Here is a 16120-nt window from a genome sequence, read left to right on the forward strand (position 1 = left end):
TTAATAACATTATCACTTGCTCGGTGATCTGCTATGAGATTTTGGCCTGACAGACACAGAGAGAGGTAAATGTTTGAGCTCCTCCCTTAATTCTTATCCTGAAGACCCCAAACCCAAACTGCGTTCCAGCATGTTGTCCCTTCATAAACAGTTGTAGACTACGAACGAGCCGCAACTTGAGCGTCATTATATGTGATATTTAAGCAATATGCAAATATTCGTGAGTTTAAACGTGAACATTTTTATTGTGAAGTTGAGCAAGAGGACATCTGTTGATTTTGTCAAAGCGAAGTTGACTTGAAACTGAAATTCCATCTGTACTTACATCGATTGGCGAGATTATTGTTCATCATGTGGAAGCTGTTGGCCTGCGTTCTCATGGCCTCTGTGTTACAGGCGCGTGTTATACGGAAAAGACAGACAATATGCCCGGATGTGTGCGACCTGTCCCGCTGCTCATCTGCTCTGGAGTCTTGTTACTTCGGCGTGGTGAAGGACAGCTGTGGCTGCTGTACGATGTGTGCGGCGGGAGAGGGGGAGTACTGTGGGGAGCGCGGAGATGGATTTTGCGGACAGGGGATGACCTGTGAACATCGCACTTCTGAGCGCGGCACGTGCGTTTGCGACTCTCATGAGCCAGTGTGCGGCAGCGATGGGAGAACTTATCCCAGTATCTGTCGACTGAAAGCTGAGAACAGACGGGCAAAGATGACCGGCATACCTGCTGTCATTTTCATCCAGAGAGGCCCCTGTGAGACCGGTGAGGGGAAAATGTGGTTTTGGATGTTCATAGCCTAGTTATCACAGTGTAAACTGTACGTTAGTCGTTCCCCCCTCTCAAGAAGTTACTTGTATTAAAATATATAACCCCTACCGAACTTGTTGTCGAAACTAAGCTAAGAAAACTAAATATTGTACATTTATTTTTTTACAAAAAAAAAAAAAAAAATGTAGCTCGACGTTTAGCCTACCTTTAACTTACTGTCAAATATTGTTCAAGACCCCCTGTGGTGAAAATCAAGTTTTTATATTATGTCTATGTGGTGTTTTAAAAAAAAAAGTGCATTCAGACAAACCATTTGCCAATTCAAGTCAACAACATTGATAAGTATTTTCTCCTTAAAGGGGTCATAGAATGGTACATGCACTTTTACAAGTTGATTATACGGAAATGTGTGTTGGCAGTGCCTGTACACAACCATCCTATAATGATAAAAATACATCCAGTGTTTTTTTTTAATATCCTTATATATTTTCCCCTGTCTCAAATCGAGCCGTCTGACCGTGTGACGTTACACGGTGTACGCCCCTCCTACGATTGTTGATTGACAGCAGCGTTTCAACACAGACCCGCCCTGAGCGAGCTGTCATCAGTCCGCCATTGTTGATACTCTGGAGCAGAATGGCGTCTAAGCGATTGTGGTGTTGTGTTTTATTAACCTTTATATTAATCTTTGCAAATCGCTTGCACGCTTCACGATGAATGAGGCTAAAGTTTACAGGGTAAGTTACATTACGGCATGCTTTCTGTGTATGACGTTCTCAATATAATTCATAATACCACGTTTATAATGAACAACGCGTTATGTTTGTTATTACAAACTGTGTACTCGGGTGATAAAGTTAACGTGGTAACACTACACTAAGCTTACTTTTGTACATGGTTTATAACGGTGTCTGTTACTGATTAAGAAGTAATGTAAAAAAAAAATCTTATAACATAACATCAATCTGTCAATGAACTAACGTATACGTTACATCAGTAAACACATAGCAACTACACTACTCTGCCAGTACAAAGATAGATCAAAGTGACTTGACGTTAACCAACCATTCAGAAACGTCCTGTTCGAACTTCGATGGGTTCGTCATCTGTTCCTGGTCCGACTCCGGTTCAAAATGATAAGGTTGTTTAGATGTGTCCTCAGAGACTCCCGTTGCCATTATTTCTCGAAAATATACCCTCAAATGTTGTCAAGGCAACACTCCACGTGTGTTGTGGTGTTGTGTGGGGTCGAACCGAACGCCCCACAGAGCAGAGGGGGCGGGGTGAGCAAAGCTCATTATCATTTAAAGTCACATACACTGAAATGACTTGCTGAAAACTGAGTTGGTTTTGACCAGGTAAAATGAGTGTTTTCTTACAATACTAATGAGAATTTTTAATTAAAGTATATTACAAACATTTCATTTAGACACTAAAGAATCATATTAACTTGTACAAAAATGTCATTCTATGACCCCTTTAAAAGTGCAGTGAATCAAAGACAGAATCAAAAACATGTTTTGAAATCGCTGACGTCACAAACTACCTGTACCCAATAAAGTCAATGTGTGGGCGGCCTTTAGCAAATCAGCGTTACTAGGCTGCAAAGCAATATTTTTCTGTTGATATGAAAAATGCGTAGGGTACATTTAGCAATATAGAGGGTAAATTATGTGATGTATATTATGATGTTATGATGAACTATATGCATTTCTCCACAAACGTTCTATGATGTTCTAAGCGTTTCTGAGGATACTGATTTTTAGAAGGCAGTCTGAGATGGCAAACGGGAACATGGTTTGTGTAACATAATATTAGCAACGCATTATTAGCTGTTAACCTATTATTTTATACATAAGACATGAGTAAAATAAAACTATTGGCTACCATTAGATAATTATATGGTAAACGAGAACACACCCATGAAACCAATGAATGCATGGTTATAAAAAATGTCTTTTAAACTTCATATCTGGTCATAAAGCTAAACTCTGGAGAATAATGTCAGTGCTCAATACTCACCAACGTCTTGTGACGACGAATATCTCTCTATTCTCTTGGGAATGTTTGTTTCGGTCTTCAGCAATGGCTGGTTTGGCTCTGCAGTCCGCTCCCGCTCCGCATTTGAAATCTCCACACGAACGGTTTTCCTCAAGCGCATTTTGCGCATGCGTGTAACATTACAGTTTTTTCGGACGTAGGACTTGTTCGTCCAACATGGATTTTTCACTTCGACTTCATAGATTGACTGAGCACAATTAAATATGTTCGGTATACAATTTTAATTTTGAGTGAAGACCTTAAGCTATGATTAGTACAATGCAATTTTTTGCATGGGGATAATTATTTGGAAGTAATTTATTGGGCCAATATGTAATGATACATTTTCAAAAATTTTCCCCCAAAATTCTTTTTACAGTGTAGTCAAGCAAAAGGCTAATCATATTAATTACCGCTATATGTCCGACGTTGTAGAGACAGTAACTTGAGTAAAAGTTGACCAAGTGGAGCTCTGAGCTGGTGTGAGTGAGTGGAGCCAGGGATAATTTGCATATTCATGTGTATACTAAATGAAGCAAGGGTGTAGAGTTACATTCAAGCTATTTTAAGGCATGAATATTTTTTTTGCACAGGAAAAAACTTTAAAATATGTTGTTTTGGTGATCAAAGATGACTATTAAGGGATATAATTATTGACTAGAGGGACTTAAAATATGTAGACCTATTTTAAAACTACATATCGCCATGGGAAAATGGGAAATCCCAGAATTCAGTGGCAGATCAAATTTGTTTAGATTTTATTTCTACAAAGATAGTTTCTTCTTATTTTAGTTTCTTATATTTTGTTTCAGTTTATGTTTATTGCATTTCAATGTTAGGGTTTTGTGTGTGATACAGTTACTATTCAATACTGAGAAGGTGAAAAAAAAATCAAAAAGTCATTCAAGGGGCATATATCAGATGTGAGTGAGTACAGCTTGACTTTACAGCTTCATGCAAAATTCAACCAAATCCCCTCATAAAAAGTAAGAAGAGGCATTTATGTGATAATAGATTTATGACTTCAGCCACAAACCTCTGCAATAAAAGAGGTGCAGCATTTCAATTCTATTTCAATGTCAAAGGAACTTTGATAGCATTCATTTCAGCACATGTCATTTGTGGCATTCAGCAGTTTTACATATTGCAGAAGCAGTGGTTGACTGTCAGCTCTTACTTTGACACTTATTGTTACAGGCCAAGTCATGGAGAAACTTTTAAACATCCATATTATCATAGCATGTTGATTTTATAAATGAACTGAAACCTTCTAATGATATTACTACTACCAAAACTTGTACCATACAGTACTAGTAGGTTACAGAGATATTGACATTTTAAAAGCCTTCATTTTCATCATGCCTTGACTGCAGGATGATTTCCACCAATTCCAAATTTGTAGCATAATGCAAGTCATCGTATTGTGTTCGTCTCTCATTATCACATCTTGAGATATGATTTGACAGACAAACATGTGTGTCAAATGGTCCCCTTACAGTATTAGTACAAATATTCCTGCACTGAGAAACCATTTTTATTGTTTTCTATAAATGAAATGTGGTGCTATCGTATATAAATATATATATATATATATATATATATATATATATATATATATATATATATATATATATATATATATATATATATATATATATATATATATATATATATATATATATATATATATATATATATATATATATATATATATATATATATATATATATATATAAACATTTTTAATGTTCCAATAATTAAATATATATGCATATATACTATAAAAAGATTAATTTTGAAAATACATCTCAGGTAAGGTTTATGTTTCAGGTGATCCCCCTGCTTTTATGCATACAAATGTTCTCTGGCTTCTGGCCAAGAGGTTCAAATTTATTTTGTTATGACAGATATGCCTTGGGATATATGATTTATCTATGAAAACCATGTGGCATGTTCTGTCAGCTATGCCTTGCCAAATTCAGAGGTCCCCAAAGGGCCAAAAAAACAGTGTCACAAGCAATTCAGCTCTGAAAGTGGACTCAGTATGCAGAAATAGTCAAGGGAACACCAATTTCGTCTAGTGGTAACATGTTATGTGGATTACATAACCTTCATCTTGTGCTTTGTATCCATATCCACTAAAATTTGCATGTATGAAGCATCAGTTGTTTCCGCACCAGTTTTTTTGTTTGTTTTTTTTTTGACAGAAGATTTGAAACAATTATGTCTATTTTTATTTAAACAGATTTTTAGCGTGCTGCACCGGTGGTTTAGACTCATGATTTCTCATTTCCCAGTATAGATTTTTTGTTTTGGTTCACCCTAGGGAAACCTGTTCATGTAATGTCTGGACGTTGACATTCTCTCAGAGGAGCGTGGCTGCTGTCAGCTGCCACAGACTTGGAGATAAGCATGTAACATCAATTTATGCAGAGACTTTGTGACAAGTTCTCCCCCAGTGCCTTCAGGTAGCAGGGTGAAGAAAAGAGCTCCACAGGGATGTTTGCTTTACTCATAGCTTGTGCCCACATGTTACTATTGTTGATGTGTGACAAAACAAGAGCTTCATTGTGACATTTGTAATACAGTTTAGTTTTTATTCTTGGTTGTCAAGCTCTTTTTCTATTTATATGTTTTGGCTTGCTCTCTAATCTTTTTTGTAATGTTTTTGGCAAGTTTTCAATCCCAGGTTATATACTTTCTAATGTAATTTGTGTCATTTTTGCCTGTTCTTTTTGCTCTGATAGGCTCTCGAAATCCAAGCAGCATGCGCTACAAATTTAACTTCATAGCAGATGTGGTGGATAAGATTGCCCCTGCAGTGGTCCATCTAGAACTGTTTAGTCGGTAAGGACAGATGGTGATGGTTGTTTAGATGCTGAGCAGAGACTGACATGCTGGTTGTAAAGTTTGGTATTCTTAGCTGCCTTAGAATAAACTCTTCATATGTGATTAAATTATGAGAATATAATTGTTTTTGCTTGCTTGTTTAGACAGAGGTTCAAAAATGAGAGTAGATTAGGGATGTAAACTGCTGTTTGTATCAACATTATGGTATAGTTGAATATTACAAGATAACTGTTATTTGCATTAGTTAAACATGAATCTATAATTATGTGAGAAAATATTAAGTTTCACCACCATCACACATTTAAACAGTTGGTGTGTTATATTTCATAACAGTTTAAAAGTAATATATAACACACTACCTTTCTTAGGTTTGGTGTCAGTAATATTTTTTAATGTTTTTTGCGCCCCAATAGGGGTGGGAATCACAGGGTATTTCACGATACGATACAGGATACATGGCTCACAATACCAATAATATCACAATACAGCAATTCTGCGATAATCAATATATTTCTAGGAAAATCCTATTATGATACATCACGATATCTATATAACTAATAAAATGCCTGTGAAAAGGTTAAGTGCAGGTTTTCTAGACTTTGGACTTAAAGGGATAGTTCAACCCAAAATTATGTCATCATTTAGTCATCCTCAAGTTGTTCCAAACCTGTATGAATTTCTTTCTTCTGCTGATTACATAGGAAGATATTTGGAAGAATGTTTGTAACCAAGCAGATCTTGGCAGCCATTGACTAGCATAGTAGTTTTTTGGCTGCAGAGATCTGCTTGGTCTTATGTTTGTGTTTCCCTCATTCATGTGTTGAGCTCCACCTCGAGGAGTCATGATGTAGCGATGCTGGAAGCAGGGAAATCTATTTTGAGTGGCTTATTTATTACTCAAAATATCAATATTTGGTGCCAGCATACCAATTCCTGTATTGCAAGGAGAAGGACAACGATATATTGCCCTATCAATATTTTGTCCCACCCCTATACTCACCAAGGCTGCATTCATTTGATCAAAAAGACAGTTATATTGTGAACTATTATTATAATTTAGAATAACTTTTTTTCTATTTGAATATATAAAATGTATTCCTGTGATGGCAAAGCTGAATTTTCAGCAGCCATTGCTCCAGTCTTCAGTGTCACATGATCCTTCAGAAATCATTCTAATATGCTGGTTTGCTGTTTAAGAAACATTTAATTATCATCAATGTTGAAAACAGTTGTGCTGCTTAATAATTTTGTGGAAACCGTGATGCATTTTTAGGATTGGTTGATGAGTTGAACGTTCAGAAGAACAGCATTTATTTTAAATGGAAATCTTTTTTGTAACATTATAAACTTTACTGTCTTTTCTGTCACTGTTGGTCAATTTAAAGCATCCTTGCTGAATGAAAACATTCATCTCTTTCAACAACAAAAAAACTTAGGTATAGTAATTTAAAAATATTTAGTGGTATCTTAAACAGACAAGAAGATGGAATTTGCCATAAAATGGCTGTGGTTCAAAACCTATAAATCTCTCTGTAAATAATAGGCAACTGATGTTTTTGTGAATTCATACACCAATGGATTCATTATTTCCTTCCAGACTACCATTTTCCAACCAAGAGGTCCCTGTGTCCAGTGGTTCAGGGTTTATAGTGTCAGAGGATGGGTGGATCGTCACCAATGCACATGTACTGTCCAATAAGCAACGTATCAAAGTGGAGCTGAAAAATGGAATGCTCTATGATGCCACAATCAAAGATGTGGATACAAAATTAGACATGGCTCTAATTAAGATCGACTCAGAGGTAAGTATCCCAAGATGTCTGAAATCTGTTCAGGTGACATGGATATATGATTAACCAATGACAAAAACTAACCTCCAGAGGTCTTAAGTGGTTCAAACCCCTTTGGTTGCTTGGTAAAAATGTTGTCTTTGCATTTTCTGGTTCAGGTCCACTGGTTTATCATCACAGCGACTAGTATCACAGCTGCTGGAAGTAAATTAATCTTGGGGAGGATGTTTCTAGAGTCAGCAAGGGCTTGTGCCACCAAAATTAGATTCTGCTTCTTGAAATGGTTCATTTGTTTTCTGAAAATTGGTCTCGGTCTTACAAATTCCAACTTTGCGCCTATTTTCGGTGTGCACTTGTGACCATGCAGGATAACATGTCTATTTGGCACTGGCAGCCTGCCTTTGTAAACAGGACCAGCACACAGCCCTGAAATATCCTCCTGACAACAACAAAAAAACAGCCCAACCAGTAAAAAGGGCCTTTCAGACTGATTTTGAACCACTTTAGGACCGTCTATAAAGAGAGTCTTTGATCAGCGGGCAGTGGCATAGAGCACCTTCTGCCAACACCAATAATGTCTCGCCATATACCAGACCATAGCAACAGCATGTAGCACAATGATTGGTAATCACTTTAATTCAGTCCCAGACTGTGTACGGCTGCCTGTGGTTTCAGAAAGGAGGAGAAAAGGGGAGAAAAAGTGCTGGGGAGGCAGATGGCAATCTATTTTGCAGCGCTCAGGCCCCCAGCAGTAGCCTGCGGAGTCAAGGTTGAGACAGAGTGTAAAGCCATTCTGCTCTAGAAGCACTGGTAATCAAGCCTGGTGGATCAGCCTGAAGTCATAAAAATGCACCCTACAAAGCACAGGCAGGCAGAGACAGGTCAGGCCCAGACTGGCTGCTGGCTTCAAACATTTCACAAAAACGTATTAGACTTTTCTAAAAGGGTGACAGCACAGAACAAAAGTCCCCCCCTGAAATATCTATCTAAAATTTGATGCACTGTATCATTATGAGCGATAAACCGTTTGTAGAGAAACGTGTTGTTATTTTTGATAATAAAAAGTTTTGATAAAAAGGTAAGCATACTTTCAGGGTATGTAAGTAGCCATAGTATAGCAACTTAGGGCATTTTCACACCTGAAAGTCCGCACCAAATTCCGAACTGAAGTTCATGTTTTGATAAATTTTATACACTCGGTTAGTTTTGGTTTGGATTCACATTGCAATTATGCGAGCGCACTAAAGAACTTTACATGACACACTTGCGTCCTGTCGTCATCATCTATGTGGGCTGCATTTTGACATTGATTGGTTTGTAAACGGACGTGTGTCTGACGTCAACGTGTTTTCAATTCGGCGAGTAACTTTGACAAGAATGAATGAACATACGCATACCGTTGCCACTATTGAACAGTGCGCATTGCTCATTGAGACATGTTCAAGAGCAATGCAAGTGATCGCTCTGGCGCCTCCATGTCACGATTGTTGTCTGCTATAGCCTATTTGCTTCTTATTTATTAAATCCGGGCAATTGGCTGATGAAACGCTGATTAAAATTAAGATACAATTTATGCAAAACGAAATTCACTTTAAAAGAAAGGCTTTCTACAAAACAAAACTTAATGAAGTGGTCAAAATCATTTCTGACCTTCTGTCTTCTGACATACTGCGCATCTTTGCACTTCATAATCACTTTCCACATAATCAGTGCACTTCAAAGCACTTTGCTATTCATAATCAATATGGCCTAGATGAAATTTTAAAATAACAATATAATATTTAAACATAAACAATAACTTCCTGTAAATGGTCTGAAAGTCCGAACCATACAGAAAATGCTTTCACACTAGAAACGAACCAAACCTTTGTTCAGTTTGATCTGGACAGAGACTACCTCTATTTCTAAATAAAAAAAAACATACATGATACTTTGTATCTTACCTTTCAAGCAATGTGGAAGCAAAATGACTAAACGAAAAATAAACTTTTACAAAGATAAGCAAGCAAAGATAAGAATTTTTAATTATATAATTAACATCAAACAATATAGTTCTTATTCACAGTGATTAAAGATTATTAAACGAAAAGATTCATATTCTGGGTTGGTTAAACTTACTCCCAGACGCGTTTTCGGAACCAGCATACCTCGAGCAAGAAAGGTTTGGGTTAATCAACCGTGTGTCCAGGGTAGGTTTGACGGTATATTAACCTTGCTTTCTGGAATACCCCCCTGGTGCTCAGAGAACAACCTGACCTTCAACACAGAAAAAAGGAGCTAATTATCAACTTTTGGGAGATCACAGAAGCTTGACTATGCATAATTGAGTCAGCACAGCAACGTCTCTTTTTTTTTTCTTTTCTTCCCAAGGATGGTTTGCCCCAGCAGATGCTGATCACCCTCTATCAGTGTACTATAGAGAGCATTTTAACATGCTGCATGCTCTGTGTGGTTTCTTAGCTGTACAGCTTGGGATAGGAAAGCACTCCAGAGGGTTGTCCTGCGAGCACCGAAGATAATCTGTGTTGAACTGCAAGCACTAGAGGACATCTATAGATCACACTGTCTGACAAAAGCTATCAGGAGGACCACACACACCTATGCCATCACATGTTTGAACTACTCCCATCTGGCAGGCGTTACAAGGCATTTTATGCCTGTGCCTCAAAACTGAGGAATAGTTTTATTCCCAGAGCAATAGATGCTCTGATTTTTTTAACTGTCTGTAACCTTTTTATTTGTTGACAAAATTAATGGAATGCATAGAGACTGTTACTCTCCGGAATGGTGTGTAATTAACCCTTTTCACATTTCTGGGTTTCTCAGAAGTCGTCATAGTTGGGTAAACTTCTATAGTGGTGAATGAGCGACTACAATAAATATAAAATATAAAAATAAAAAATAAAAATATAAAAACTTTCAAAAAGAGGAAAAAATGAAAGATGTAAATTTTACCGTCACTCCCACAGCCGTTGTATTACAAGCAGCTTTAACAATTTTTTTGTAAGTTGATGCAAAGGTAATACAAAGTATAGTGTTATAAATGTACATACAAAATATACAAAACTTTTTTACAATGCTGATGACCGTTAAAATGCGTCATCACAGACTAAGAAAAAGGTTCATTGCTAAAATTGTTACAAGGGTATTGTCTGAACAATTAATATTGTCGACATTGTTTTATTCTTTTTTTTACAATGGTTTATACTGCTGTTAACTATTGTCACTGTCTTTTCCACACTGGACTGATTATATATTTTTTAATTGTTCTTTTTATTTATTCTATTTTTATGCTATTTTTTATTTTAACAAATGTAATGCTTAGTATTAGTATAATTCTTACCATTATTCTTATGCATCTAAGGAAGATGCAAGTGTAATTATGTTAGACGGCTGCAATGAGAGTTATATGCGTGCAATTCAAACGATAAATGTTGTTTTGAGGGTCTTTAGTGTGATGTGACAGATCACTGTTATCAACTTTAATTTAACTTTGAATTTTAATTTAAATGTAACTTTTATTTTTATTTCAGTTTTAATTTGAGTCATTTTAGTACTTTAACTTAAACTTTATATCAGTTAGTTGCCTAAGGCAATTTCATTGCAGCTTAATTTCAATATGTAAAATGTTAACAAATATTTGTAATAGTTTTTGTTAAAAGTAACAAAACACGCGCTTGAATAAATCTAATTCGTTCAAAAAAGTCCAAAAATTGTTTGGAATCTTTTATAAAAACCCATTTTTTTTACGACAGCCACTTAAAGATATAATTTGTGCTCTGTGTTTTGGGGTCAAAACAAAAGATGGAGCAGGATACATTTGCTTTTACTAAAATGAGCAAGCTGACAAAATATGTTTTAGAGGAATTAATGCAATACAGTATGTCTATGTCTTTCTTTTATACAGACTCCCCTGCCTGTGCTTTTACTTAGTCCTTCATCAGACTTGAGGCCAGGAGAGTTTGTAGTGGCCGTGGGAAGCCCGTTTTCACTTCAAAACACAGTGACCACCGGTATCGTCAGCACTACCCACCGAGGAGGTCATGAACTTGGCCTGCAGAACTCTGATATGCAGTATATCCAAACAGATGCCATTATAAATGTAACCATTCTTCACATAGACATTATTGTCAATATCAGTTTAACTGTGTGTCCATGTAAATGAATGGAATCTCACTTTTTTTTTTCTTTCACAGTATGGCAACTCAGGAGGCCCCCTTGTAAACTTGGTAAGAACCATTTACTCTCCTGTCTGTTATTCGGCATTAAATATATTTTGAATATAATTCTCTATCTCTCAGCTGCTACAGAGCTTGTCTTTATTTGTTTCAGTAAAACTTCCCTCAAGGTTATAACTCTTGTTTTTATTTGTTCATCATTCAGTGATGGTATTCATGGTTCATTACTGTGCAGAATCTACTATTTCTATGTCTGCTTCCATCTGGAAATTTAGTATACCCTGGGCAAATTACCTGCGGTGGTTTATATTATTCTATTGATCGTTGTAAAGGAAATCACAACATGTGTCCTTGAAGAAGCCTCAGGCTCGAGCATGCATCTGGCTTTGCAGTAAAAAAAAATAGTTCCATTTGTAGTGCACAATGGGAGCTTGAAAGCATGTAAAAAGCATTGCACAGATGCCATGCACCATAACACTGGATTCAAACAATGGAACAGTATAAGCAAAAATCTGTATTTCAAGCTTATTTGGCTTTACTATAAGCTTTTTTCGTAGTGTGTGTATGTAGATATATATATATAAATATATATATTATACACTTCATATACCTAATGAAAACGTCTTTCGGTTCAGTTGTTTAAACAGTCACTTCAGTATCCCCTATTACTGTTCAATTAAATCAGTAAACCCATTGACCACCGTCCCTTGTGTGTCTCAAGGTAGCTGTTCATTCATTACAGTGCATTTCAATATTATGCTCCCTGTTTGCGTTTTCAAGGATGGGGATGTAATTGGCATAAACACTTTGAAGGTTACGCCTGGAATATCATTTGCCATTCCCTCTGACCGCATACGGCAGTTCCTTGCAGACTCCTATGACAGACAAAGGAAAGGTTTGCATTCAAACTTCTGTTTAGCTGTTTCTAGCGGTTTAGTTGCTTTTATCTTGATTGAATCAAGCAGCTGTTTTCTTACACTTCAGGAAAAAAGCTGACTAAAAAGAAATATATGGGAATACGAATGCTTCAACTTTCAGCTGGGTAAGTTTGATATATTTTCTATTTTATTTTTTTCCAAGCATGCTTTGATGAAGATAAAAAGTGATATTGAGACCGTTTTTGACATTATTAAATCAGTTTAATTAGGGAGCTTAAGGAGAAGGACAGCAACTTCCCAGATGTGAGCTCAGGAGTGTATGTGTATGAGGTTATTCCAGGGACAGCTGCCTTCAGGTAAAGAGTTTTGCCTACACCACCTCATCTTATTCCTTCTGATTAACTCCAACCGCAGCTCTTTCTTCACTCATCTAGGCCTAGAGGCCCATTTCATACCATCACAAACTTCAGTCAGATCAAGATTTATATCCTCATCACATACCATAAGGGCTTTTACATACTTACCCTATGAATACATTTTTTTACCGTAGCACCTCTGTCCCATGATGACATTCCCGCTTGTGGTATTTTGTTTTCATATAAGCGTCAATAAGCGTCCAGCATTAGAAACTTAGAAGGATAATCTATTCAAAAATTGTCATCATTTGATTAATCAAAATGTCATTCCAAACCTGTATGATTTACTTTCGTCTGTGAAAGATAGTTTTGTAGTCAAGACCACCTAATCCAAGACTAAGACCAAGGCAAGGCGAGACGGAGTCAAGACCAAGACCAAGACCAGACCAGCACTCCTTACATTCATAGAGATCCACATTAATGCCTGAGAAATGTCTTTTTAATCAATAAATATAATTAGAATACACAATATATAGAGCTGTTACCAATCAAATTAAATCATTAACAACCAAGTTCATCTTTGCACTGCAGAGGTGTTACAGAAGATGCATCTGAATTGGTAAATTACAAATGCATAAATAATGTTAAGAATAATGTTTTAAAAAACAATTATTGTATATTTTTATGAAAGCAATATCATGTTTGCAGTCATGCTCAAATTTGTGAAAACAGCTCTCTTTCTCTTGTGATATTGCTCAATTATATCACGTTATAATAAAAAAATTCAGATCTCAAACAAGTACATTTTTGCAACAATATCTTGAATTTTGTGAGCATTTGTATTAATTTGTGACATTTTTGAGACAATCGCTCATTAATTTCTGAACCGGCACAATAAATAAATCAAATTAGAAATAAGTTGTTGATTCCTTCTGAAGCAGTAAGTTTTACATCCAATCACATTATTGATGTTAATAAATAAATCAGACAATGCACCGGCAATTTAGTAATATCACAGCAGTTGTGGTCTTGACCAGTCTTGAAACAAAATCCTGAGTCCTCTAACGCTGAGACGAGACAAGACCGAGTACAAATGTGGTCAAGACTGTGACAAGACCAAGACATAATAAAATATATTCTGAAGAATGTTGGTAAAGCCATCGTTTTGGTTCCCAACATTGTGACACAAAATAAGATTGCAGTCAATGGGAACCAAAACATTTTGGTTACCATTGTTCTTTAAAATTTGTTCCACAGAAGAAAGTCATATTTGTAATGAAATGGGGGTAAATTACAGAATTTTCATTTTTGGATGAGCTATCACTTTAAATGGATAAATGTGAATCAGCTACATCCTCTTTAACTGCACTGTCCACTTGAGCAAACAAATCATTAAAGGGATAGTTCACCCAAAAATGAAAATTCTGTCATCATTTACTGACCCTCAAGTTGTTCCAAACCTGTATGAGTTTCTTTGTTCTGCTGAAAACAAAAGAAGATATTTTGAAGAATGTTTGTAACCAAGTAAAGAGAGCAACCATTGACTACCATAGTAGGGAGAATAAAATACTATGGTAGTCAATGGTTGCTCTATCTGCTTGTTGCAAACATTCTTAAAAATGTCTTCTTTTGTGTTCAGCAAGACAAAGAAACTCATACAGGTTTGGAACAACTTGAGGGTGAGTAAATGATGACAGAATTTTCATTTTTGGGTGAACCATCCCTTTAAAGAAAAACAACCTATATATATTGCTTTCTTGTTTTTCCCAACTAATTGGAACAGTTTAGATCCAAAGCTAATCAGTTTAGATTAGCTGTTGCAATCACTGTGTGGTACAATAATGAAGAGTATCACAAATGTTTCACATATTGTAATTTTGTTTTGTAGTGCTGGCTTGGTCAACAAAGATGTGATCATCAGCATTAACGGACAACCAGTGCATTCTGCAGAGGACGTGAGTCAGGCCGTGCAGTCGGACGACTTCCTCTCTTTGGTAGTGCGACGTGCTAATGAGGAAAGGACACTAACAGTGGTTCCTGACTAAGTGGACTGAGAAAGATTTCTGTTGCTAGTTTTCATCTTAACAATGCATTATCCACAAACATGCTTTACTTGAAAAGGATATTATAATGATAATATAGTATCATGATCAAGTGATGCTTTTTGATACACATACTGACATACACAAGTATATTAATGTGTAAGATGTATTGTTATTCTGTATATATTCTCCTAACAGAGTAGTCTTATTTTTGTTAATTGTAGTTTTAATTTGCCATGTTTCACAATATGGTACTACCATTCAAAAGTCTGGTTGGTATATTTTATTTTTGAAGGAAATAACTTATGCTCACAAAAGCCATATTTATTTGATCAAATTACAGTTAAAACAAAAATGCAGTGAAATGTTATTACAATTTTAATGACCTCTTTTCTATTTTAATACATTTTTAAAATATAAATGCGAAGCTGAATTTTCAGTATTACTCCAGTCTTCAGTGTCACATGATCCTTCAGAAATAATTATAAAATGCTGATTTGGTGTTTGAGAAACATTTTGTATTATCATCAATGTTGAAAACGGCTCGGGTTATGTATATAACCCTTGTTCCCTTTCGAGGGAACTCCCACTGCATCGGAACGACGAATTTGGGGACACTCCCTAAGACCCAGCGCGTCTGAATGAAATCAGGCCAATCCTGATTGGTGTTGCGTCATGACGTAACTATGACGGCATACCCGGAAGATACATAAAGGGCAGCCCAGGCATAGTAATGGCAGTTATCGCGATGAAGCATGCGCTCCAGGCCTGCCGAGGTGTGGCGACGAGATGCAGTGCTCGTTCCCTTTCTCAGGGAACAAGGGTTATATACATAACCCGAGCCGTTCCCTTTCGAGGGAACTCCCACTGCATCGGAACGACGAATTTGGGGAACGAGTACCCACTAGGCCACACCGACGGTAGCACCAGTCCTAGTGTGAAGCCGGAGACCGGGCACAGCTAGGACTGGAGTACCCTAGCACCGGGCGTCGCAGGGAGGTGCAGACTATAAAACCTAATAAAGGTGTGTGGAGTAGCCCATCCGGCTGCCTCGCAAATGTCCTGCAAGGGGACCCCAGAAAGGAGGGCCACCGAAGAGGCCATGCCCCTGGTGGAATGTGCCCTCACGGCCATAGGTGAAGGCAGGTTGCGCACCTGATAGGCCGTGGCTATTGCCTGGACAATCCAGTTACTGATAGTCTGGGTTGACGCAGGCAGCC

At 36.9% G+C, this 16120-nt stretch overlaps 1 protein-coding gene across 1 annotated transcript; it reads left to right on the forward strand.

The window, feature by feature from the left end:
• Window positions 1-351: 351 nt before the first annotated feature.
• htra4 (HtrA serine peptidase 4) lies at window positions 352-14903 on the forward strand (the record flags this gene model as incomplete). The annotated part of the gene is made up of 9 exons (XM_079814236.1): window positions 352-760; window positions 5554-5653; window positions 7254-7458; window positions 11354-11548; window positions 11643-11675; window positions 12405-12519; window positions 12609-12666; window positions 12763-12858; window positions 14747-14903. The coding sequence occupies 9 exons, from the start codon at window positions 352-354 to the stop codon at window positions 14901-14903; spliced, it is 1368 nt and encodes a 455-aa protein (XP_079670362.1).
• Between the last annotated feature and the right edge of the window lie 1217 nt (window positions 14904-16120).

This window comes from Gobio gobio, assembly GCF_949357685.1.
Source record: "Gobio gobio genome assembly, chromosome: 4".
Lineage (NCBI taxonomy): Eukaryota > Metazoa > Chordata > Actinopteri > Cypriniformes > Gobionidae > Gobio > Gobio gobio.